The sequence below is a fragment of the Tripterygium wilfordii genome, chromosome 7 (genome assembly GCF_013401445.1).
Source record: "Tripterygium wilfordii isolate XIE 37 chromosome 7, ASM1340144v1, whole genome shotgun sequence".
Taxonomy (NCBI): domain Eukaryota; kingdom Viridiplantae; phylum Streptophyta; class Magnoliopsida; order Celastrales; family Celastraceae; genus Tripterygium; species Tripterygium wilfordii.
Window position 1 is genome coordinate 2155546 of NC_052238.1, and position 23407 is coordinate 2178952.

Here is a 23407-nt window from a genome sequence, read left to right on the forward strand (position 1 = left end):
ACACTAAATATGATGACAAACATACGATTCACTGGTAGAATTGTAACTTGTAATTATACAACTTAAATATACCATATTAAAAAATTAAATTTTAATTAAATTTTTAATTAGTACCAAATGATAATGATCGACTATAGGCAAGAGAGGATATCAATTGCAGGTCAACCCCTTCAAAATGGAATCAAATTATATTTAGGTCAAAAGGTTATCAAATTCGACTAAAGTAAGACTATATCAAATTTAAATCAGTTAAATTAAATTCAAATTAAAGTCAAATAAAAAATTTCTCAATCTTTAAAATAATTGGATTAGGAAGCTTGGTCGGTTTCTTGGAAAGTGTCCATTGCTCCCATCATACATGTTGACAAAACCGCTGCCACGAGGAGCTCACGTGCATTTTCCTCTTGAAATTCCAATTGTGCCCTTTTAGGCGTTTTAAAACTTTTTAAGCCAGACGAAGCATAAAGAACGGCGTCGTGTGATTGCTAAACTACTTCCGTTGAATTCAAGACCTCGGAAACTTGGGTAATTTGCAAGGACACGTGTCAAAAATTTGTGGCCCCTTGCTCAAAAAATTTTAGACGTTAGTGTTACGGCAAGTCTGATAAGCGTAGACCGCGCTACCGTGACGTGAATCCGCCACATTTATTACTTCCAAATCTTCCGCCATTTCTCTGAATAAGGACTAAATTTCTTTCCATCTCCCTCCTTTTTTTTCTTTTCGTTTTTTTTTTTATCTACATATGTCTCTCTCTAGGGTTTCGTTTCCTTTACTTCAAAATCAATAGCAGAGCTTCACTGGTACGCTTTCGATTGTTGAACAGTCCTGTAATTTATTTAAACAGACCTTTTATGTCTTTGATTCTCATAGGTGTTTTTGGTTGTCGATCTTGATTTTTGTTATGATTTATTTTGGTGTGGATTTTGAATAAACTGTAATGCGGATTTATCATGTTGTTCATTCATTCTTTCGTTGTTTGGTTTCTGAGAAAGACGAGGGAAAGAATGGGATGCGGAGTTTGAATCTCTCGTCCGGGAGATTAGATTATCTCCTTAAGAGTGATTTGGGGCCGTTACAAATGTTGTCGAAATCGTTGTCCTGTTTTCTTATAATGTGAAATTTGAGGTTCATGGCTCTAATCCGCTTATTTTCGTGCAGTTTCTCAGTCGCCTAATAGATGATTGAGTAACTGGAGATTAAATTAAGATTTGTTTGTCTCAGTTAAGTGGAAGCTATTAGAACTGAGCTTTCAAATAATGGAAAAATTGAGATATCAATTACCTTTCCTCTGTTAAAAAGGCTCTAGATGTTTGAGGTAGTTAAATCCGTATATGCACTTTTTTGATTTAATTTATTTATCCACGTTTATTTAACATGATTTAAAATGGAAATATATAATGGATTCTTGATTGATGCAGAAAATTTGGGGAAATTTATTGCTCCTCTGATCAGATGCAGAGGAAATTCGATCATTTATTGCCAATAGTATTTGTTCATCCTGTTACGCGAATCTTCATGTTGCTCTTCAGTGAATCTTGAAAGTAATGATGATGAAGCCGAGGGTTACTGGTTTCATGCAATTAGATGATTCTGACAGCATTAATATGTTTCTATTTATCCTAGAATGTGCATTTTTTGAATGTAGCGTAGGCAGATGGGGTGAAAGATCTTGAGTGTGAGTTTTCAGTTCAGACTAATGGCTATTGCTGGTTTGCATAATGTTTCTGTCCCTGATACTTCTTTCCTAAGGGGATCTCAGTCTCAAGCTGCAAGACAGCAGGGAAACGAAGGGCGGTCGGGTACCCGGTCATCCTCTATGCTGCAAATGTGGAGGGAGATTGAGGATGAACATGTGGTGAGTCATGGCCAAGAAAGAGTTGGTGAGAGAATTTTCCAACAAAGAAATTATGAACTTTCCAGGACAGATATGTCTGATGGTGGTAGTAGCGAAAACAGTGGTATTCCAGAGGATGTCAGTGTCAGTGAGAACAATTATGGACAGTGGTCTACAGGTCCAGTTGGGCATCAAAACGAACAAGAGGATACAAGCAATTTTAATCGTGACCACTCTTCTGATTTGGGGCTAGATGAAAGGGAAAGGGTGAGACAAATTTTTCGGGAATGGATGAACAGTGGTGTGAGAGAGCAGAGATCTAATGTTTCCTCTGTGAACCATGGCTCAAGGGCAGAATGGCTTGGTGAAACTGAACAGGAGAGGGTGAGAATCATAAGGGAGTGGGTGCAAATGAATAGTCGTCAGCGAGGTGCACGTCCTGATCATAGAGATGAACAAGTGGCTGAAGTTGGTGGACAAATTGAACGAGTTCTTGACGGATTGGCTGCTAACCTGAATGAAGGTCGAAACGAGCATATCCATAGGGGCATTCGTAGATTATGTGGCAGACAAGCCCTGCTTGATATGCTGAAGAAATCGGAAAGAGAGAGGCAAAGAGAGCTCCAAGGTTTATTGGAGTGTCGTGCTGTCTCTCAATTCGCTCATCGCAACCGCATTCAGGTTTACTTCGCTGCTACATGGATGTACTATTGCAGCTGTTTTTCCAAGTGGTGATGTCGCTTTTTTTGCATTATTATTAGCCCCTTTGCTTCTTTTTTTAGGTTTTCATGGATGTGTTTATTTTTTAGGTATCAAAGCTTATAAAATTGGCTCATGATTTGGATTTAAATTTGACTGTTGAATTAGGAGAACAGAAACTTGTTACTTGAAATTGTTTTTGAATGTAGTTTGAAGGCCAATTGGTAGACTAATGCCAATGCCATACGTAAAAAAACCCTTAATTAATTGCTGTGCCACGTTGGAAATATAATCCATCTTTGCAATGATGATAGTAATACAACAATAAATACTTATGAATATGCTAGTCGGAGAGCAATCAAGTTTACATCAAGAATTTTGTGATTTAATTTCTCTCGGAATTTTTTCTTTATATATATGATAGGATGTCCATGTTTTTACGTAACAGAAAATGCACTTAATATCTTTCTATTCTAAGGAAACCCAAAAATTAAGATTATATACCTAAAATTTTGATGTTTTTTATCTTTTTGTTCTCTGATTACTAGTTTGGTTTGCTTGTGTATGCACACCCCCTGTGTACAAGGCGCACTGTCAGATTTTGGCATCTTAATATGCATTGTTCTGCCAATAAAAAATGATTTCAGCCTCAGTCAGTTACCTAGGGGTTCTTTGAGAACTTAGATTGGTTGGCCTTGGATTAGTGAGTAGAGTTCTAAAAAGAGGTCTATGATTCTTGAGTATATGGAACTTCTTAACTTCTTAAGTTATGGAAAAATAAAAAATTTTGAACTACTTTGTGATGGGAGTATTTAAATTTAGAGTTTGAATGGAAATATTGTGATTAAGAACAGACAATTTCAGAGTTCTAGGTTTTCAGAGGAGTTCTATATGCTTGTGTTCGGAACCCTTGGATATGCTGGTTCAGTAAGGTCATTGTTGTGAACCTTGTGGCATTCAGCCCTTCTGTGCCTGCCTCTAAGGCTTTAGTTGCTTTTCCCCTAGTAGAAAATTCAGGGATATCAAACTTTTATGTTTCTTTTGCAGTCATTGCTGAGAGGCAGGTTCTTGCGAAATGATAGAATAATTGACAGTGGGAGGGCTACTACCTCTGTGGCAGCAAGTGAATTAGGTTTGTTGAGGCAAAGGCAGACGGTATCTGATCTGAGGTATGTGGCTTTTTATACAGCATTTTTACGGAGATCATTATCACAACCATGTCTCTATTTTCATAACTTTCCTTGTCCCTCTCCCTCTCTCACTTTCTTTTCTCTCACACCTACAATAGAGAAGAATAATCTTGATATCTTGCTGTTGATGGGAATTTGTAGGGATTTTGATTATTGAGCTTGTGAAAAGAATATAATCTGTTTGATTGTGGGAAATCTGTCTCTCTCTTTTCACAATCTGTTTGATTATTAAAAGAATAGAATATGACCGATTACACGAGGCTGGTATAATCTTCTGAGTGATTGAGAGAGGCTGGCAGTCCTGATCTTTGATTGATAGGAAAGTGTTCTTGCCCATACTTGAGAAAGGATAGTATTGTAAGTTGTTACTTGTTTCCTGGGATGCATTTAAGAACATCATTACGCTGGCATTTCTTAGCTCGTTGTGAAGATTCTGTGTAGAATAATTGGGGCACAATTCTGGATCTTGTGTACCTAGGTTTAATTTCCTCAATTCATTATTTTTTTCCCGTTGTTTTCAATTGTAAACTATGGCTTTTGCCATATAATAGCAGTATACCATTTGTAGTTATTTTTATGTAAGAGACAGTGGTACAGTACTGCCACAGCACTGTTTATTGAAGTGCCATTCATTAACTTAGTATGGTAATTTGTTAACTATAATTTTTTGAAGCAGGGATGGATTTCTATCTAGGTTGGACCACTCTTGTGATCAAGCAGGTGGCAACCTCTCTGATACATCATCTAACATTGACACTTATGGCAATAGAAATGAACAGAATAGTGAAATTAGTTCACTGCAACTCGTGCATGAAATTCATGGACAATTTGATTCCAATAATGAGGAAATTGAGAGCCATGGGTTATCTAATGGTAGAACTAACATGGAAGGCAGCATTCTCGAAGAAAGATGTTCACAGGAAGCTACTGATTGTTTGGAGGAGTGGTCTGAACAAGTTTCAGAGAGTGATGTTAGAGACATGCAACAGTTAGCCTCTGTTTCGAACTTGGAACGGGGTGATGTTAATGGGCAAGAAGAGGAGAGAAACTGGCAGGAAGGTCCTAATAGTGAAACATCCCTAGAAAGTTTCAGAAATGAAGGTGATGTCCATTTTGAGCAACCCAGCGAAGTAGTCACTTATCGATCTCATCGAAATAGGGAGGATTATTCTGGCTCAATTTTATCAGATCATTCAGACAGTGTGGAAAGCAACACTACTGAAGATTTAAATCAGCTTGAATCTTCTACCTTAGTAGAACAACAGCATGATCAAGTTTTGGAAACTGTGGTAGGAAACTTATTTGGATCTAATGAAATGAGAGGTGGTATTGGGGATGATGTGGACAGACGGCAGCAAGAAACCACCAATGGATTGTCCCAAAGTTTTTTGGGAAATGAAGACTTGGAACACGATCGTATGCAGCAAGCATCTGAAGTGTGGCGTGTGGATGGTGAATATCAAGAGGCCATGCAGAATTGGTTTGATGGGCCTTCTGATGAGACTGTTTCAGTTGGAAGAGTTGATACGTTTTATCTACCTGATGATGGTAATGTTTACAGTACAGAAATCCGGGAACTACTAACTAGGTATGCAGTTAATAACTAAAGGTCTTATTCTTTGGCACTTTTGTGATCTACTTCTAATTGAGCTTTTATTCATTTTGTAGGAGAAGCGTATCTACTCTTCTTCGTAGTGGGTTCCGTGAGAGTCTTGACCGATTAATACAATCATATGTCGAAAGGCAAAGCCAAGCTCCTTTCGAATGGGAAGGAACTTCTACTCCTGCCGCATCAGCTGAACAAGATCTGGAGCAGCAGACAGGGGATCATAATGAAGGGAGGGGTGATGCTGTTGGGAGCCCTCCCACTCCACCCCCTCTACCACCCCCACATGCACCTCCTGTTCGGCAGATCTGGGTCGATGGGCCGCAGGACTATAGATGGTCACAGCATGACATGCATCATCGTTTGGGAATTGTGAGTACATTTTTGCCATTTATCATCCAGATTGGATACTTTTCTGGAATGTACTTTTGTTCTAATCATACTATTATTGATAAGTTATTGTATCTATTGGCAATTTCTTCGTAAGTCCAAGGTGGAAAAGAAAACGAATTCTTAAAGTAACAGGTTTTCATAAGAAAAGCTATTATCTCTTTCTTTATTTTCCCCCCTTTTTTTTGGCCTATTTAAATGGCTGCATTCAGTGTCTTGCTGTAATTATGGCATAGTTTTCTAGTAGTAAAAAAAAATTAACACATTTTTACAATTGTTGCAGGAGTGGGACATTGTTAATGACTTGAGATTTGACATGGCTAGGCTACAGCAAAGGATGAATAACATGCAAAGTATGCTTGAAGCTTGCATGGATATGCAACTAGAGTTGCAACGATCAATTAGACAGGAAGTTTCTGCTGCTCTGAATCGATCATCTGGTTCTGCAGGTTGGTCTTTAATTTTAATTAGCTTTCTTCTCTCCTTGCTTACTTGTGCTTTATCGTTTTTCCTTCTGTCAAATCATGAGTGGTCTTGTATGAAATATTTTATCGGAAAAGCACTATATGTCATCTCTCTTTCAGGGATCTGTGAAAATGGCTTACCAGAGGATGGATCTAAATGGGATAATGTGAGGAAAGGGATTTGCTGCATATGTTCCAATAGCAACATTGATTCTTTACTGTACAGGTGGTGAATTCATACTGAATTTGTTGAATTGGACAAGAAGTAAATCTAAGGCCTGCAGATGTACTATCGTATTTGCTCATGCATGTTTCTTTGTATTATGGTTACAGATGTGGGCACATGGGCACATGTTCGAAATGTGCCAACGAGTTGGTCCAATGTGGGGGAAAGTGTCCAATGTGTAGGGCACCGGTAGTTGAGGTGATCCGTGCTTATTGCATCTTGTGATACAATGGTTGGAAAAGAGAAAGAAATGGTAAAAAAAAAATGACGGATGTGAGATTCCAGTCCATGCTTCTGCATCCCACCAGGTAGTCTATTTATGGAATGACTAACCAGATGACTTTTATTCTTTTTTCATTTTGAGAATAATGAAAAGAGGAAAAGATTGACATCGATATTTTGGAGTCTTTTAACGTTGATTTTTAACTCCCTTGTTTCCAAATGGCTATTTTTTTCATTTAAATGGACGGCTTTGATTGTGATTATAATATTTAGAATATTGGGTCTGTTTACATATTTACCTATGCTTTGCTCCCCCGTTCCTCTGCGATTACTAAGTTTGGAAATACAGGATTGGTGGGCGGGGCACACAACGTTTTCAATGTGATTTCTCAAGCAGGAATTCTGATTTTGGAAGAAAACGCGTTCTTTCTCTGCATCAAATATGATACTAATTATTTTCAGTGTGCAGTGACACCAGTGGTGTAACACGAGCTTCCAGTTTATGAATTTGTGGAACGGGTTCTGCAATCAGGAACAAGTATTATTGTTCTATTGCCCGAAAGTTGCCCCAATGGGGCCTACACCTTGAAACCTTATTATATCCATAACTGTAAAGGATAACACTAGAGACTCAAAATATGATTATCAAAAATCTTTCAAATCTATATGACATTAAAATAGTCATTGATTAAAAATAAACATGTAAAATTCATTTCATATTCAATACTTCACATTAAATAGGATCTTTTAGGAGTTATTTTTTTGTGGTCTAAAGCATTATTCAGTTGTAAATGATTCAACCCCAGTGGAAGGGATCATTGCACCCATGACCTGTCTAGCCGATGAAAGCACGAGTTCGGAGATTGGGCTCGCATGTTGGGCCTAAACTTGAGAGTCCAACTTAAGTTCCCGCTGAGCTTCCATTCTGAGTACGACTCTGTAAACATAATTCAAGACGGAACGACTCCGTAAACATAATTCAAGACGGAATGGGACAACCAATTATGGGCCTGTGTGTGAGTACTGTGAGGTGTTGTGCAATGCAGTGAGTTATAAAACTGTGATGCTGTGAGGTGAGTTGGAACACAAAAAGTTATTTGACACATCACTTTTAAAACTATGGTGTGATATTGTGAGGTGCGTTTGACGCATCTAAATTACGATTATATTAGATGATTAATAATATTAATATAAAATCACTTAACGTTTACATTGTACATTAATCTAAAATAAAACAATTGACCTAATTTGATTACGTAAGACAATTCAACATATATTATAAACATTTAAGAGTACTGTGAAATGTGGTGTGGTGATGTGAGGTAAACGTAAAAACTGTTTGATGTGTCACAAAAAATTGTGATACTACGAGGTGCATCACAGTTGAAACACACTACCAAACAATATCTATATTATTACTCTAGAACGGAGAATCTAGACTGAGAACTAAAAGTGGGCCTGAAGTATCTGAAAGACCCGCGACACCATAGCGTGAGGACGTAAGGCCCGAAACCGATCAGCCAAGTCCAACATTTACGAAAAATGACTACAACAGTTCAACGACTTTACAAGATATGATTCCCTACCAAAACAACTTAACCAAATATGATATACGATTTTCTTATACTGAAAAACATTCATAAACACCACTCAGAAAACTATTTAAAGAAATCATCCACAATATATCAGCACACACTAATGACTAAAAAAGCTTAAACAAAATGGCTGTCATAAGCGCCTGGCCCTTGAGTTTAAACAACATACAAAAAGGAAACAAACATAAAAAGACAATACCATGGAAAACATTTAGAAAAGTGACGTCCCCTTCCCCTTCTTATCTCCACCAATCTCAAAGTGCTTACACCTCTGCAGAAACCAATGGCAACAATCAAATACGTAAAAGGGTGACGAAGCAAAAAAAAAATACTGCGAAAGTAAAAACCTATCATGTTCCAAGAACACATACTTTGATTGGGTGCTGAGACACATGCTTGCAACCTTGGCACTGCAGCCTTAGGACAATCTTCTTTGTAGTTTTCGCCTATTTAGAATGGGGAGTTAGTATCAATATTTCCATATAGTGTCTCCGACACTCGAACAATGGCCAACAAAACTTTAAAAGATTTCTTTAGATACAAAATTACGATCAATACCACTATGTGCTAGCCTCAAACAGTAACCCCATCACAGTGTATAAGCAAAGGAACATTTACCTTCTTGTGGAAAACTGGTTTGGTCTGCCCTCCATAACCTGATTGCTTACGGTCATATCGACGCTTTCCCTGAGCAGCAAGACTGTCTTTCCCTTTCTTGTATTGTGTGACTTTATGCAAGGTGTGTTTCCTACACTCCTTGCTCTTGCAGTATGTCTTCTTTGTCTTTGGAACGTTCACCTGTAAAACAAACAAATATATCTCAAATATGGTCCGTCTTACATTAGAAAGTATCGTATAAATTAACCATATGCAAGCAGTCAATGTGTGTTCTTTATAACCCGGCTAGATGATAGAGTGGCATACAACAGAATTCAGAAGATAGAAGGTGAGCCAACAAAGCAAAAAACACATCATCTTAAGTGTGAAAGTAATAGCAATGGTAGTTTTGGTATTTATCTAAGCGATTCTAACTCCAGGGAAAGACCTCATTAATCCAACACTAACTCAAAATTTGGTACTCTTTTACATTGTTCTCCGGAAAATTAACCCCAACAATGCACTATTTAACCATCTACCAAGGCATAAAACAGTTAATAGTCATATTTCGGTGAGAGGGGGTCTATAATCAATCCTTAAACACAGAACATAATGCACTCAAAATATATTTTTCATGAATTTACATTTTGCAATAAACTTTCAAAGGAAATTTCTTCTATGATCCAAAGATACATTGACAGCAAGAAAATCATAGCAATCATTTTCAGATTCGCTTCAAATTTCTTCTTCACTCCAATTCCCAGAGACAGACATCAAAAAGACATTTATATGCAACATAGAACCTAGAGAACTTTATATCACACATACTGATGCGAACATCAACTACACAGCTTTTATTCTACAAAAGAGGAATCATTGGAGTAGCAGTTGAAACACACTTATGCTACAATTTCTCGAACTAACATAAAAAAAAATGCAATCTAAGCGGACTAATCGAACAAAAATATAACGTTCTTCTCATTTCAACAAAAGTACATAACGATTTCTATTTTCGAAAACTGCAGTAAGATTGTGCAGATGTAAACGATCGCAATAATCAATAACACAGATCAGACTACAAATCAGCTACGTCTAGTGCCGCCACATAAACGGCAGCAAAAAGGAAATTTCGGAGACTTGAAACATTTCAAGCATCACATTCTTTCTTTCATTTTCTCAGCAGCCAAAGGTAGGGATGATAGGAAAACAACAACAAAAATGAACGGAGTAATACATAAGAATGGTGTTGTTACCATGATTTGAGGTTTAGCCGAACAGGAGAGCTCTCTCGGTACTGTAACCACCCCAAGAAAGACAAACGCGCGGCGTCTACACTTCTGCCGGTTTGATAGGGTTAGGGCTTCGTGTTGATTGGGCACGGAATCAACCCGATCCGCAATCCGAAACAATTTATCGAATCCAGTCGTAGGACCTGACAGCATGAAAGGGCCCAACCTTCCCAGCCCAGTAATTTGCAGGCTTTGCAATACGTGCTTACCAATTGGGCTGGACTGGCCCGTAGTGTGGCAGGCCCAGATCTTTTCTACTACTTTCTACCGCAATTGATGCACACTATCACATAGTGAAGAATAACGGGTAAAAATAGGTAAGTACTTGACCTAAAGTATTTTACCTTACGGTATAAAGCGTTTGATAGTGTTTATATTTTGGTGCTATGAGGTAAGATGTTGTGAAGTAAAAAATTATAGTGCTATGAGGTGAGTTTTGCTGATAAAATGTGTTTGATGTGTCACAAAAAAAATTGTGGTGCACCTCACCATAGCCAAGAAAAGCAGTGCAAACACATTGCCAAACAGACACCGTATTTACATATCTACAGTGCCATTTACACTCAGAAGCTCCAACATCTCTGCAATGACGTTCTATTAGTTAAAACTATACAACTACTGGACCTCCTAATACCCACTGATGCCCCTTCTCTCGTTAAATCATCACGTGTGTTCGTATTCCCAATCGTTGATCCCCCTTGCAACTCGCTTGCACCGTGATCGACGATTAGCTCCTCCATAAGAAAACAACTGCCACGCAAATGAGCCATTGGTTGAGTGGCAATGACTTTGCATGTCCCTGACTGAGGTCATGGGTTCTAGTCTCACCTCCTCCGAATATTTACAAGGAGGTGTGTGGGCTTCGTCTGCCCCTATGTGGGCTTGATAGTCTGCCCCTGCGTGGGCATGATTTGTGCCTCCTGCGTGGGGCCTGTTGACACCTGTACTTTCAGAGGCTTGATCTGGTGGTGTGTCGTATATTGTGTTTGTACTTGTACTAAAAAAAAAAAAAAGAAAAAAAGAAAACAACTGCCACGAAAAAACAGGTACCCTACGAACCGGACACGTGGCGTGCATACTAAGCCATCTATCAATGCATTCCACGTGGAAGACGTGCTTACAGTACGAAATTATTTTAATGACCTCTTGCTCTTGCAGCTCCCCGAGACATATAGAACAATCGATATGGTATTTGGCATCCTCGTGGTAATAAAACTACGGCAGCGAGCTTATGATTTCCGATGGTACACATTGCAAATCGATCAGCAGATTCCAATACTAACAAATCTAATTAATCATAGTGATAATTTTTTACCCAAAATCGAAAGTTACAACACAAGCACTTGTGTAATATCACTTGAAAAAAAAAAAAAACTTTTGTGTTCGGTGCCCAATTTGGTTTGGGGTTGAAGCGATATTAGTTGGGCAAATATATGGCACAACCATGTTTAGATGATTCTACTACTAAAAAAAAGAACAATTGATATGGGTCCATAGGGCACTAGTTATACGTTATGAAGTACAACTAAGAACAAACTCTGAAGTTTGGGATAGAGGATTAAAATCATTCCAACTGATTTCATAAATCTAAACCATTCGATGCATTTTCAACCCCCAATGCATTGGATGTGGCAACTATGCATTGTTATCACATCCAATGCATCCAATAGCTTATGTCTATGGAATTAGCTAGAATGATTCCAACAACTCCTATCCCCTTGAGTTTAGTCTTACAGATTGGCACATTCATTTCCAGGCGACATCTTGTAGTTTTACTACCAGACTACTTCAAAGTGAAGAGATAAAATTTTTGCAAGAATAATAATCCCTGAAATCAAGTAGCTTTGTTTTCCGTTGGAAGTAGAGAGTCCACAATAGAAAACTTGTGATGATACAAAAAATTTGGACACATGAGAAGGAGGTCAGGAGTATGACATAACTATTTACTCTTTGCAAATATGGTAATCCACAAATTGTTGTGCATAAATTAGGTGTAATGGTACAGAAATGAGGGTTTGGATTTCGAAGGACTCCTTCTCAACGTTTGTTTCACAACTGTTGGGAACTTGGCAGTGATGTTACCTAGACAAGTAAATTTTTAACCATCCAACACCTCCAAACCAACACCATCCCAAAATAAATAAAGTGATTTCAAGTTCCCTAACCCAATCCATCCCAACCCGACCCAACATCTCCCAATTCAAGAGCCAACTGAACAATATTCTTACACACATAAAACACCAGACGCACGAGGCCAGATAATAAAAAAAAAACACTACTGAATAAATTTGTATATATATGAACACCATGAATCAAAACTACACATAAGCACCTTTCAACACTACTCTTGGATGCCATAAATAGAGAAATATACAATACTAGAGCTAATTAACCATGAATTATATTTGATAATGACATCAAGCAGCACTTAATTATTGTGTAGAGTCTCAGTACTAGACCTATATATACATACATATATATATATATATATATATATATATATCACATCATATGTACGATGTTAATTGGCCCTCTAGTTATACAAGACATGCCTGGAAATTAATTTTGCTTCACCTAATAAGTAAAAACAAGGTACATAGTACATACGTGTATATGTGTGTGGATATATATATATTTGATCAGTAACTTCTGCTCCTCCTCCTCTTCACTGAAGTACTAGAAACCTCATCACAAGGATGCGATTGAAAGAAAACCTCTACCTGATCACGCCTTGTAGCTTCAAAGAAGGATAATTCCGAAATCTTCCTCTTGTGCAAGAAAACATACATGATATTTGATCAGTAACTTCTGCTCCTCTTCTTCTTCACTGAAGTACTAGAAACCTCATCACAAGAAGGCGATCGAAAAAAAACCTCTATCTGATCACGCCTTGTAGCTTCAAAGAAGGATAATTCCGAAATCTTCCTCTTGTGCAAGAAAACATGAGGCTTCTTCCTTGGGGTCGGTGGACAACTTTGACTGGTCGGTATCTTGTGATCGCTTGAGGTTGGAGTTTTGCACTCTTCTTCTTGATCTTCTGGTACCTGATCAACAAGAAGAATCTCACCACTACTACCATCCGCTTTCTTAATTGTATTCGTTGGATCATTCGGCTTCGACATCTGATCATCCTCCGACATGGAGATTGGAGAGATGAGAGATAGATCATTCACTCATGAAAACCTTGCACACAAGGATATAGTAGCTGAGAGAGAGAGAGAGAGGCGCTTTGAAAATATTGTATGGTTTTGGATGTATATGGGTTTCATCTTGTAGGTTGCGTATCTTACTCTAGAGATTGCATTTCGTTCTATCTCTTCCACTGTATTTTTTTTTATTAGTACGGTCACTTTCATGATTTTCTTTATTCTAATCGACTTGTCTTCAATTCTCTCAATTGGGCCAAAAATATAAGCATCAAATTACTGTTATTCTGCAAAGTGACAGCCCATAATACTACATGCATATGCGACTGTGACTTGCCAAATTTAATTTCATCTTACAAAATAAACCCTGGTTAATTTCCAATTGAATTTCTGGCCAGACTCACATGTACTAGTTATATGTTACGTGGCGGTGATGATAGCCCTTCATTTAAAAATTAAAAGCATCCAATGAACACAGTAGTATATAATTATATATATATATATGTTCCCCTTATCTTCTCTGTTATTTCTCCGACTCTCTGTTAATTTGTCATGTCATACTCATACGTTCTCTCTGCCTTTCCTTGTCTGGATGTAGACTTGCATAGGATACTCTTTATAACAAGAAGATTACGCGACACGTTCACAGTGACATAGAATTCCCCTGGACGAATCTTCTGCATGCATCCACACAGCTCTATTCTCTGTGACCTCCAACGACCAAAAGGTCCAAAACCCAAACCTGAACCCAAGTGTGAACTACTTGTGAAGAGCATGTTCCATCAAATTGAGCGCAGTTTCGTTGTTTGTAATTTCTCTCTCTCTCTCTTAATTTATATTAGAAATTAAAAATAAAAATTAAAAATTGTTTGTTGAGTTATTGATGTAGTCAATGTGAACTTTTTATAATGTCTTAATTTTGACTTTGATTTTTTGACTTAATATTAATTAATTGTTATGACAATGCAATCAACAAGTGATGACTTTTAATTAACCTAACACACGTGTGTTTGTGTGGGACTATGGCAACTTCTGTGACTTTTTGATGAAATCATGGAAGTCCTCTGGTGGGGAAAAGAAGCAAGATGATATACCGTGTACGTCATTCAATCGAAAGGCTGATTGTTTGGTTTGTTTTCTTTTTATATTTTCTGATTTCTATTTCAATAAAATGTTCTCTTTTTTTTCAAGTAATTTTATGTTCTTTCGTTTTCCCAAAATGACAACTAAATATTTTTTCTCAATTTTTTGGAAAATGAATATAGAAAAAAACAAACATACACAAGTGTACAGACACTTAGCAATTAAAATATGACGCACATAAAAAAAATGAAGCCCAAAGAGGATTATCTCATTCATTGAGTACCGTCCATAGGATGCATATAAAAGCCCACCCACAAGATGACGTGATACTTACAAAAGCCCACTAGAAACAAAAGGAAGCCCAATGCTGAAGCATCAACAAGACCAATATTAAAACATAAGCCCATCCAACTAAAAAGCATCTAGAAAGCCCAATCCTACAAAGCCCAAACACATCGAATGAATACAATTGGTACCAATTTGGGGGTTGACAAAAATCGAATGAATGCATTTAATGTCTGCATTTCATTATATGGGATCTTACCATAATGGGACATCTTGAGATTAAAATGCCGTCTCTAATAACCCTAATTAAGTCTTAATTGCAAGATTTGGAATAAGCTCACCATGTGCTTATATTGTTTTAGAGGATATCGTCCAACTTGGACAACCAGGTTCATCAAAGAACTTGGACAACAAAGAATCTATTCATTCTTGTATTTTTATGTTAATAACATGAACACACACGCACGCACAGTTGTCATTCAAGCATTGCTAGCTAATAAAAACATATTTATCCTTCTATTGGGCGGATAATACTACATATATATATGTATATAAAAACATTATTCCTAACCCATCATTTTTCCTGCCAGGTGAGCAAACAGCGCAGAAAGAGCATTTATATATTCCAAACAATAATAATAAAAAAAGGTTATGCCTAATTTGGCCATAACTTATATACAAATAAACACACATATGCTTGTATGTATTTTGCACGTTTAATGAAACCACATATATATTCAAACAATGGAGAAGAAGATGAGCTGTTGTTTACGTTGATATGAAACCGTTCATGTGTGTGTAGAGTACCCAAACATTAATGCATCATTATTGAACCCTAAAAGTGAGCTCCCAACAAGAAGTAACCTACACAACCCCAAATCTTTTCTTTTGTTTAAAGTCTCAATCCAACCCAAACCCATGTGGTGGATTGTGAAGAATGAGCTGTGTTGTGAGTTTTTTTTTTTTTTTTGGATTTTCAATTCTTAATAAAACTAGATTAATGATGATGATACATTATTAAGACCCAAAAGGTGCCCTTTGAGGGATGCCTTTTCTTCTCCTTGAATTGGTATGAGTTGGAGGAGGCGTGCTTGAGTACCTTATCTCCTCTTGCAGCTGCCTTGCTTCACGCAATTCTTCTTCTTCTTCTTTTGATCCCAACAACAATCTTCTTCTCCCCTCCGCGGCCGCTCCTTCCTCGTTAACATTCTTCTCACTCAACATAAAGCTTGCACCACCTACGTTTTTCTTGATTCCTACTAACTAATCAAGTTAAACACACAAAGCTATCACATCACGAATTTTAAGGAAAAAAAGAAGAAAACTAATTAATGACAAATTAATTCGTTTGAGTCTTATTTCGCATTGGGATAGTTATTTATGGGAATAATTAATGAATAAAAGCACATTTTGATATAATTAATTAGGAAAATATTATGAAAAATAATAATGTGGGGGATTGAAATCTAATTACCTTGCAACCCAAAGAACAGAAACGGAGGGGATCCAAGAGACCTCTCCCACATATTTCGCAGACATGAGAGACTAATTTACTGCCAGTGCTATTGCTTCTGGGTTGTGGTCTTTCGTTCAAAAACAAAACTCTCGCACTGTTTATCACATAAGTTTGAACTCCAGTGATGTCCAACACCTTTTGAATCTCAGACACCCTAACCACATCGTGATACGACGACCGTCTGATCTGCACACATATAAATATATAATAAGCCATTTAATCAGAAAAATGTTCAAGATCAAAAAAGGAAAATTGAAGAGTACTATACCTGAATAACTGGATGATCCATGTGTCGCGACGATCGGCAGAAGAAGCAAAACGCGCCGTTTTTGCAGTCAAGGCAATACATGTTGCATTCGTTCCGTGTTGAATCTTGGTGTCTATGGCAAACGGTGAAGAACGATGTTGATAATAGAGATTCGAGCCATTGCGGCACAAGCTGCATTTGCTCCTGTTTTGATATGAGGACAGAGAACATCAAATCAGGAAAAGGATCAAGAAAGTAAAAATCACTGTGCATATATATAACGACAATGAAATTCTGCAACAAAAAGAGGACAATTAACTAGTGGCCTGGCATTACCATTATCAAGGTTGATCAATGGTCTAATGGGGAATCCACCAACGGAGCTAGAGAGGAAGAGGGGGAGAGAGAGGGTCGAGGGTTTAAAGAAACATAAGATTCATCAACACAGCAATACTGAGGGAAGAAAATTAAGGACAATTGAGAGGAATAAAAATGTGATATATAATTTAAAGTGTTTTGTAACGGTTCAGATCAAAGGGTGTTAGGTTAAAGTGGCTTTTGGACGGTTGGATGGAGAGAGATTAATAAAGAAGGTTTGTTTTGGAGTTATAAGCAAAGGTTTTGGTTCTTCTTTGCGTCCTTTTGTAAGCCACTCTAATTGAATTCGGTGTTTGGGCTTCGTTTGGTCGGGTCGGATTATTTTATTTTTAATTAAAAAACAACATAAGCTATATTAATCAACCAACAAATAAAAAGTAGACAAAAATCAATCAATATATACATGTGTTCACGTGGATATAGGCTCCACATTAGAGGGCCTAAATGTGTATTAATCTTATATTCTACCTCCTAGACTTTATGGTATTTTTGGATTTGAATAGAAGCTATGTCAAAAAAGGTTGTGACTATTTTTTCTAACCAATTTAAACTCACATTGACCTATAAATCTAAAAATTTAGTAAGGAGAATGAATGAAAATTAAAATATTTACCTTAATATGCAAATACATACACACACATATATGTATATATATACAAAGAGTGAGTCATGACCCAAAGAAATGTGGATGCTCCAAGTAACGCCATGTTAATTAACCTTCCTTTGCTTGATCAACTAATATTGGTAGATTCCTTTATGTAACGATGAAGAAGCGCAAACGGAGCAACCTTGGGAGGGCACTAATTCTAATATTTAGCTTAAAGTCTAAACTAAAATATATAATTATATTTATGCATAATTTTTATTTTAAAGTGAAATTTCAGTTTTAAGTTTTTTGTCCAAGGTGACATGAGATATGGATCAATTCAATTGAAAGAGTCTACGGCCCACGAGCCTTAACTGTACCTCGAAATGGGCCCATGATACTAAAATTTACTCTCAAGGCCTCAGCATATGTGAGACCAACAAAAGCCCATGAATAAGACTTGTCACTGTAACAATATCTCATAGCCCACCGTCATAAGTGGGCTCATGCTATCAGGGCCCACTTACTAAGCCAAATTCTGTGCAAAAGTGTATCCCCTGGTCAGTAGGCAAACAATTCTGTGACAGAGAAACAGACAACAAAAGATTTCATATGCATGGCTGGGTCAAGTTACAACTGTTAATGGACCTACGCCTTTCAACTTTACAGAAGGAACTCTCTTCGTCATTTCCATTTCTTTCTATTATTCTTTTGGAGCTTTATGTATATATATATAATATATATATATTATTAATATTGCTTTAGCGTGAAGGGTCTAAGAGGCCTACTATGCTGGGATTAGAGTGTAAGAAACCAAACGAAGCATGTGAGTACTATTGAAGTTTATGTTGAGTGCACCTGTTGAAGCTTGAATATTTTCATTAATTATTTACTAATATAGTATATGTGTGTGTGTGTGTATATATATATGTATGTATGTATGTATGTATGAATGTATATGTAATATGTGTTGTTCACGTGTTTGGATTATGGTACGGTCTACCCTACCCGAATTAAAAGGTGATAGTTTACAAGTCCATAATTTATTTTTTTGTATGATATTATATTATACCCATTCAAATAAAAAAATTATAAATTATGGTTCTATTCATGTATCTTAATCCCCTTCACTTGATTTCTTTCTTATTTAACCTATGTCATGAGATTCCTAATTAAATTTAGTCAATATTGATGTAAATGAAGGATCACAAGTTCACAACCACATGATTCCAAAACCTTGAAGTAAACCCACCATCATACCTACTAACCAAATATCAGTGATTTTTAATTAAGCAGAATTAACCCTTTTTTATAGGATCTTCTTCCAGCACCGGAGAGTAACTGAAAATCGAAAAAAGATTTTCACCAATATATATATACAAGCAATCGCTGAAAGATGAGCTACACACATGAAATACTCTCTGTTTATAAGAAAATGTACGCTATTCAACTACCCCAAACGTCCCTTTCTTTCTCAGACTAGTTTCTAGTTTCTACACGCAATCTCTCCATCCCCACACCATCCAATGATCCAAAGCCTTGTTTGAAACTGTAATTTTCTCAGCTGTAAATAGACCAAACATATGCAACACAGTGCAGTACCAGGCACTCATTCATTACGTCACCATAAATATCTGCAATATATTATCAACTTCGTATTTACTTGAATTACTTGCCTTTCCAAGCGATACGCGTTTTCCTTAATGGTTTGATTTCTTTCCCTTTTTGTCTAAAAAGTTTCCCCTTTTTTGTTATTTCTATCTTACACAGAGACACAGAAAAGCTTCAAGTTATTTATTTTCTGTGTCTGTGTGTGTGTGTATATATATATACTTTAGTGAGTGATTTGTTCATTCATTCTGTGAAAGTGGATCTGTGTCTGGCCTTTTTGGATGGAGACCTTTCGCGTATCTTTTCTTCTGTCTCTCCTTTTCTTTGTTTCTACGTTTCATGGAGGAATATCCAGAAGAATTGGGAGCACCAAAGATGGATCGGAGGAGTGGGGTTATGTTGAAGTTAGACCCAGTAAGCATTTCTTTATATTTGAATTTCTTAGATTTATCAAAGATTTTGGAATGAAATGTATGTATTGATCTTTATTTATGTCTTTGAATTTGTGTTGCAGAAGCGCACATGTTTTGGTGGCTCTATAGAAGTCCAAACAGAGTTGAAGATCCCTCCAAACCCTGGCCAATCATTCTCTGGTTGCAGGGTGGACCTGTCAGTAATCACATTTTGCATATGCAAACCATGAATTTAATAATTTATGATTCTTTTCTGATGAAAGAAACCAGAAATTAAACAACTTTCATTGTTTCTGAACAAAACAGGGTGCATCAGGCGTTGGTATAGGAAATTTTGAGGAAGTTGGGCCTCTGGACACCAGTTTAAAGCCAAGGAATTCAACTTGGCTACAAAAATCTGATCTTCTATTTGTAGTATGTCAACCCAATCCACCAAATTCTCTCTCTCTCTCTCTCTCTTGTTTTCCGATTAATAAGAACTCAGATTGAGAATTTAAGTAATCTGATTGTTTTTTTTTTTTAATTTGTTGGGCATAATGTAGGATAATCCGGTGGGAACAGGATACAGTTATGTGGAGGACACAAGTTTGTTTGTGAAAACTGACGACGAAGCTGCAACTGATCTGACCAAATTGTTGGAGAACTTATTCAACAAAAACGATAATCTTCAAAAGAGTCCTCTGTACATTGTGGCAGAGTCTTATGGAGGAAAGTTTGCAGTCACTCTCGGATTATCAGCCCTTAAAGCCATCGAATCCGGCAAGTTAAAGCTTAAACTTGGAGGTAATTAATTGCTTGATAGAAATATCTGAGAATGTGAAGATTTGGTTGCGATTTCTTATGCTATAATTCTTGATTTTCTCTGTTTTTTTAGGAGTGGCTTTGGGTGATACTTGGATTTCCCCTGAAGATTTTGTGGTATGTAGTAGTGGTCAAAACAGTGAGTTGTAATTTGCTCTCAAGCATCAGTTTCTGAGTTTAGAATCTGAATGCAGTTCTCTTGGGGTCCTCTTCTCAAAGATGTGTCGCGGCTTGACAACAATGGTGTTAAGAAATCAAACAGGTTCAGATTCCACTTTTCTTGTTCAAAATTATAATCATAGTTTGTCTTAAATTCAAAATTCATCTGAAATAAACCTAGAAAAACAGTCTGGCTCAGCAAATTAAGCAGCAAATCAGCGAAGGTCGTTACGTCGATGCAACAAATTCTTGGAGTGAACTTGAGGGAGTTATTGGCTCAAGCAGCAACTCTGTGGTATTAATTGCTTTCTTTAGTCACATCTTTTTCTTTGAAATTCAGTAAGTAAAGTTAATTTTTTGTGGATAATCTGCAGGATTTCTACAATTTTCTTCTGGATTCTGGGATGGATCCAGTGTCTCTAACAACAGCAGAATTATCACAAGGAATGTCAATGAAGAGATACTCAAGATATTTGAGTTCCCTGAGGGCTTTTCCCGGAGGGGTTGGAGATATTGATAGCTTGTTGAATGGTGTAATTAGGAAGAAGCTTAAGATAATCCCGCTTAACGTAACGTGAGTTCTTTCTTAATTTCTTTGAATTCCCTAATCATTTTCACTTAGAAAAAAAAATCCAGTTAGTTCTTGATCATGGATTAAAGTATTGTCATCGTCTTCGCAGATGGGGAGGGCAATCGGATCATGTTTTCTCAGCGATGGAAGGAGATTTTATGAGACCAAGGATTAGTGAGGTAATGAAGTCGATTAGAATATTTTGTGTATGCTTAGTTGGAATGACGTTATGGTCTCTGGCTTCATTAATCAAACCCACTTAAGAAAACGAAAAAAAAGAGACTAAAAGAGATTCATTTGGAAACAATGTGTAGAGATATTACAGGAACCTAAAAAAGACAGAGAATAGAACATCTGATTGACTTGTCTGAGGGCCCTATTTTGTCTCTTTCTTATGGGTCCATAATCATAATTTGTCAAGCTGTAATGATATAATTGTTCACATGAACATGAAAATGAAAGATTCCAAACCTTTCCCATCTTAAGTCCATCTCTTCTCCTCTTTTCAGCAACCAAATGACATGGAAAGCCAAAACTGACCTTCCTGGAAGTTCTTTCCATGTCATATTCCATTATTCCTTATCTGGTTATCTTTTACACCATAATTAATATGCTAAATATTGGGCTAATAATGCATGTGTTGCAGTCTTCAATATCTATATTGAAGCTATCTCTTGAGTAGAAGAAAATTGAACTTATTTATTTATATATTTGATGTATTTCATGCAGGTTGATGAGCTTCTGAATAAGGGGGTCAATGTGACAGTGTACAGTGGGCAAGTATGAAATCTTCTTCTTGGATTTTTTTGAACCATGTCTTGCCCAAAGCGCATCACGCCATCATAATATAGAATAGGACATTGATAATGTTGTGGTCCACCCACTGACATGATAATTTGGATGCCAGAGGGCCATCCAAATTGTTTGGAATTTGGATGGCTCTCTGCCTCTCTCTCTCTCTCTCTGTTTTCATACACATAATGCAATATTGGTTCTCTCTTGTTTTATTGTAGCTTGATGTTATTTGTTCAACCAAGGGGACTGAAGCTTGGATTGAGAAACTCAAGTAAGAGTCTTCAAACAATAGTTTTTTTTTTGTGCCTTTTTTTTATGATATTAGTTATTAATAAAAGAAGAGAAGATTAAAATTTAAAATATAAATTTAAGCTTTTTATAAAATAATTTATTAATTTTAATTAAACTCATATATAATATTTTCATTATATAATTAAAATAATTTTAGTTATATCTAATGTTATGTGTTTTTTTAGGTGGGAAGGGCTTGAAAGCTTTTTGAGTAAGGACAGGACTCCCCTGTTTTGTGGTAAAGAAAAGATTACAAAAGGATTCACAAAGTCATACAAAAACCTACACTTTTATTGGATTCTTGGAGCTGGCCACTTTGTAAGTCAAAACACTCATCGTGAACCACTCTTTTTTTTTTTTTGCAATCTCATCATAGTTGGATGTGTGCATGTGCATTGGTTGTCATGCCCCTTTTCTCATCATCACCATCATTAACAAATTACGATTACATGATCATCATCATAATTCCCAGCTGTCCTCTCATATTTCCTTTCCTTAGTAGTGTTGTCACACCAGGAGGTCAAACTTGTTGAGAATTATTAATTTCCAGATGAATCTCTTGCCACTCTGTTTCCTGAGTTGAGGTGGACATTGCACGTCCATACTTATATAAAATTCAATCACGTGACAAGATATACACACACACCTCCACTTAACGGCTCCTACAGTAAAAATCACTGTAGTTTTAATTACATACGTCTAGTCTAGTCGGTTTATCAGTGTGGTCCACATGATTTTTTAGATTTGGTAAACAAATTGTATTGTATGTCCGTGATTAAAAAAACTGCATTGATTTTTATTCATCCTCGTCCGCCCATACGTCCCTATAAGAGAAATAAAGTATGAACATGATGGCGTGAGGGGTGAAAGTTGAGTGTGAAATAGTAATCAGTGTAACAGTAAGTACTGTGTCAGAGAACTCAGAATATATTGAAAACGAAGAGGGACTGAGAATGATGATAAGGTAGATCTGAGGGTGCTGTACTGGTTTCATATTTTCTCTTCACATTGCTTTCTTTGTTGGTTGGTTTTGCAGGTGCCAGTGGATCAACCCTGCATTGCATTAAACATGGTGAGTGCAATCACACAGTCTCTTGCGTCAGACAAGTGAGAGAATGATATTATTGTTACAGCCAAACAAGGACTCTAGTTTGATAGCATGTGCTGATGTGCATGTTCTCGCACAGCTACAGCTACAGCTACAGCTACAGCTACAGCCAGTGAGAGAGAATCAATGGAAGATTATCCAGTCTCCACTAACGTATTGATCTATTAGGGACAGTCTTCAGGGGCCTGGTAATTGTAGTATTGTACGGTGTGTGAAATATCAAATTTGAGTTTTTTTTTTGGGTTCGCTGTTTTTTTCTTCAATTAGAAAACAAAATCGAAAAACATCACGACGGGTCGGGTCA

At 36.8% G+C, this 23407-nt stretch overlaps 5 protein-coding genes across 8 annotated transcripts; 2 read left to right on the forward strand and 3 right to left on the reverse strand.

The window, feature by feature from the left end:
• The first annotated feature begins 640 nt into the window (after positions 1-640).
• Positions 641-7163, forward strand: LOC120002672. Of its 4 annotated transcripts, XR_005469175.1 has the most exons (10): positions 643-801; positions 1160-1316; positions 1420-2516; positions 3582-3703; positions 4401-5312; positions 5393-5702; positions 6004-6169; positions 6305-6410; positions 6518-6718; positions 6982-7163. XR_005469175.1 is itself a non-coding variant. In XM_038851433.1 (9 exons), the coding sequence occupies exons 3-9, from the start codon at positions 1698-1700 to the stop codon at positions 6633-6635; spliced, it is 2553 nt and encodes an 850-aa protein (XP_038707361.1). In that variant the 5' UTR covers positions 643-801; positions 1160-1316; positions 1420-1697; the 3' UTR covers positions 6636-6805. The 4 variants fall into 4 exon arrangements, 3 of the variants coding, with proteins under 3 accessions (XP_038707363.1, XP_038707361.1, XP_038707362.1); XM_038851433.1 differs by lacking the exon at positions 6982-7163 and having other exon boundaries at positions 6518-6805; XM_038851435.1 differs by lacking the exons at positions 1160-1316; positions 6982-7163 and having other exon boundaries at positions 641-801; positions 6518-6805.
• A 1052-nt stretch (positions 7164-8215) lies between these two features.
• Positions 8216-10223, reverse strand: LOC120001737 (60S ribosomal protein L44). Its single transcript, XM_038850183.1, has 4 exons — positions 10078-10223; positions 8846-9025; positions 8599-8673; positions 8216-8498 (listed from the first exon to the last, which is right to left on the reverse strand). Exons 1-4 carry the CDS (start codon positions 10078-10080, stop codon positions 8439-8441), a joined length of 318 nt encoding a protein of 105 aa, XP_038706111.1. The 5' UTR covers positions 10081-10223; the 3' UTR covers positions 8216-8438.
• A 2169-nt stretch (positions 10224-12392) lies between these two features.
• LOC120002788 (cyclin-dependent protein kinase inhibitor SMR4-like) lies at positions 12393-13385 on the reverse strand. Its single transcript, XM_038851605.1, has one exon. The coding sequence runs from the start codon at positions 13251-13253 to the stop codon at positions 12912-12914; it is 342 nt and encodes a 113-aa protein (XP_038707533.1). The 5' UTR covers positions 13254-13385; the 3' UTR covers positions 12393-12911.
• Positions 13386-15581: 2196 nt separating this feature from the next.
• LOC120001930 lies at positions 15582-16894 on the reverse strand. Its single transcript, XM_038850452.1, has 4 exons — positions 16727-16894; positions 16412-16594; positions 16102-16329; positions 15582-15890 (listed from the first exon to the last, which is right to left on the reverse strand). Exons 1-4 carry the CDS (start codon positions 16727-16729, stop codon positions 15645-15647), a joined length of 660 nt encoding a protein of 219 aa, XP_038706380.1. The 5' UTR covers positions 16730-16894; the 3' UTR covers positions 15582-15644.
• Positions 16895-18895: 2001 nt separating this feature from the next.
• On the forward strand, positions 18896-23349 carry LOC120001929 (serine carboxypeptidase-like 51). The gene is made up of 13 exons (XM_038850450.1): positions 18896-19379; positions 19480-19574; positions 19685-19792; positions 19921-20161; positions 20253-20296; positions 20374-20441; positions 20528-20633; positions 20713-20912; positions 21019-21088; positions 21639-21689; positions 21923-21975; positions 22181-22313; positions 23032-23349. The coding sequence occupies exons 1-13, from the start codon at positions 19247-19249 to the stop codon at positions 23104-23106; spliced, it is 1377 nt and encodes a 458-aa protein (XP_038706378.1). The 5' UTR covers positions 18896-19246; the 3' UTR covers positions 23107-23349.
• The last annotated feature ends 58 nt before the right edge of the window (positions 23350-23407 follow it).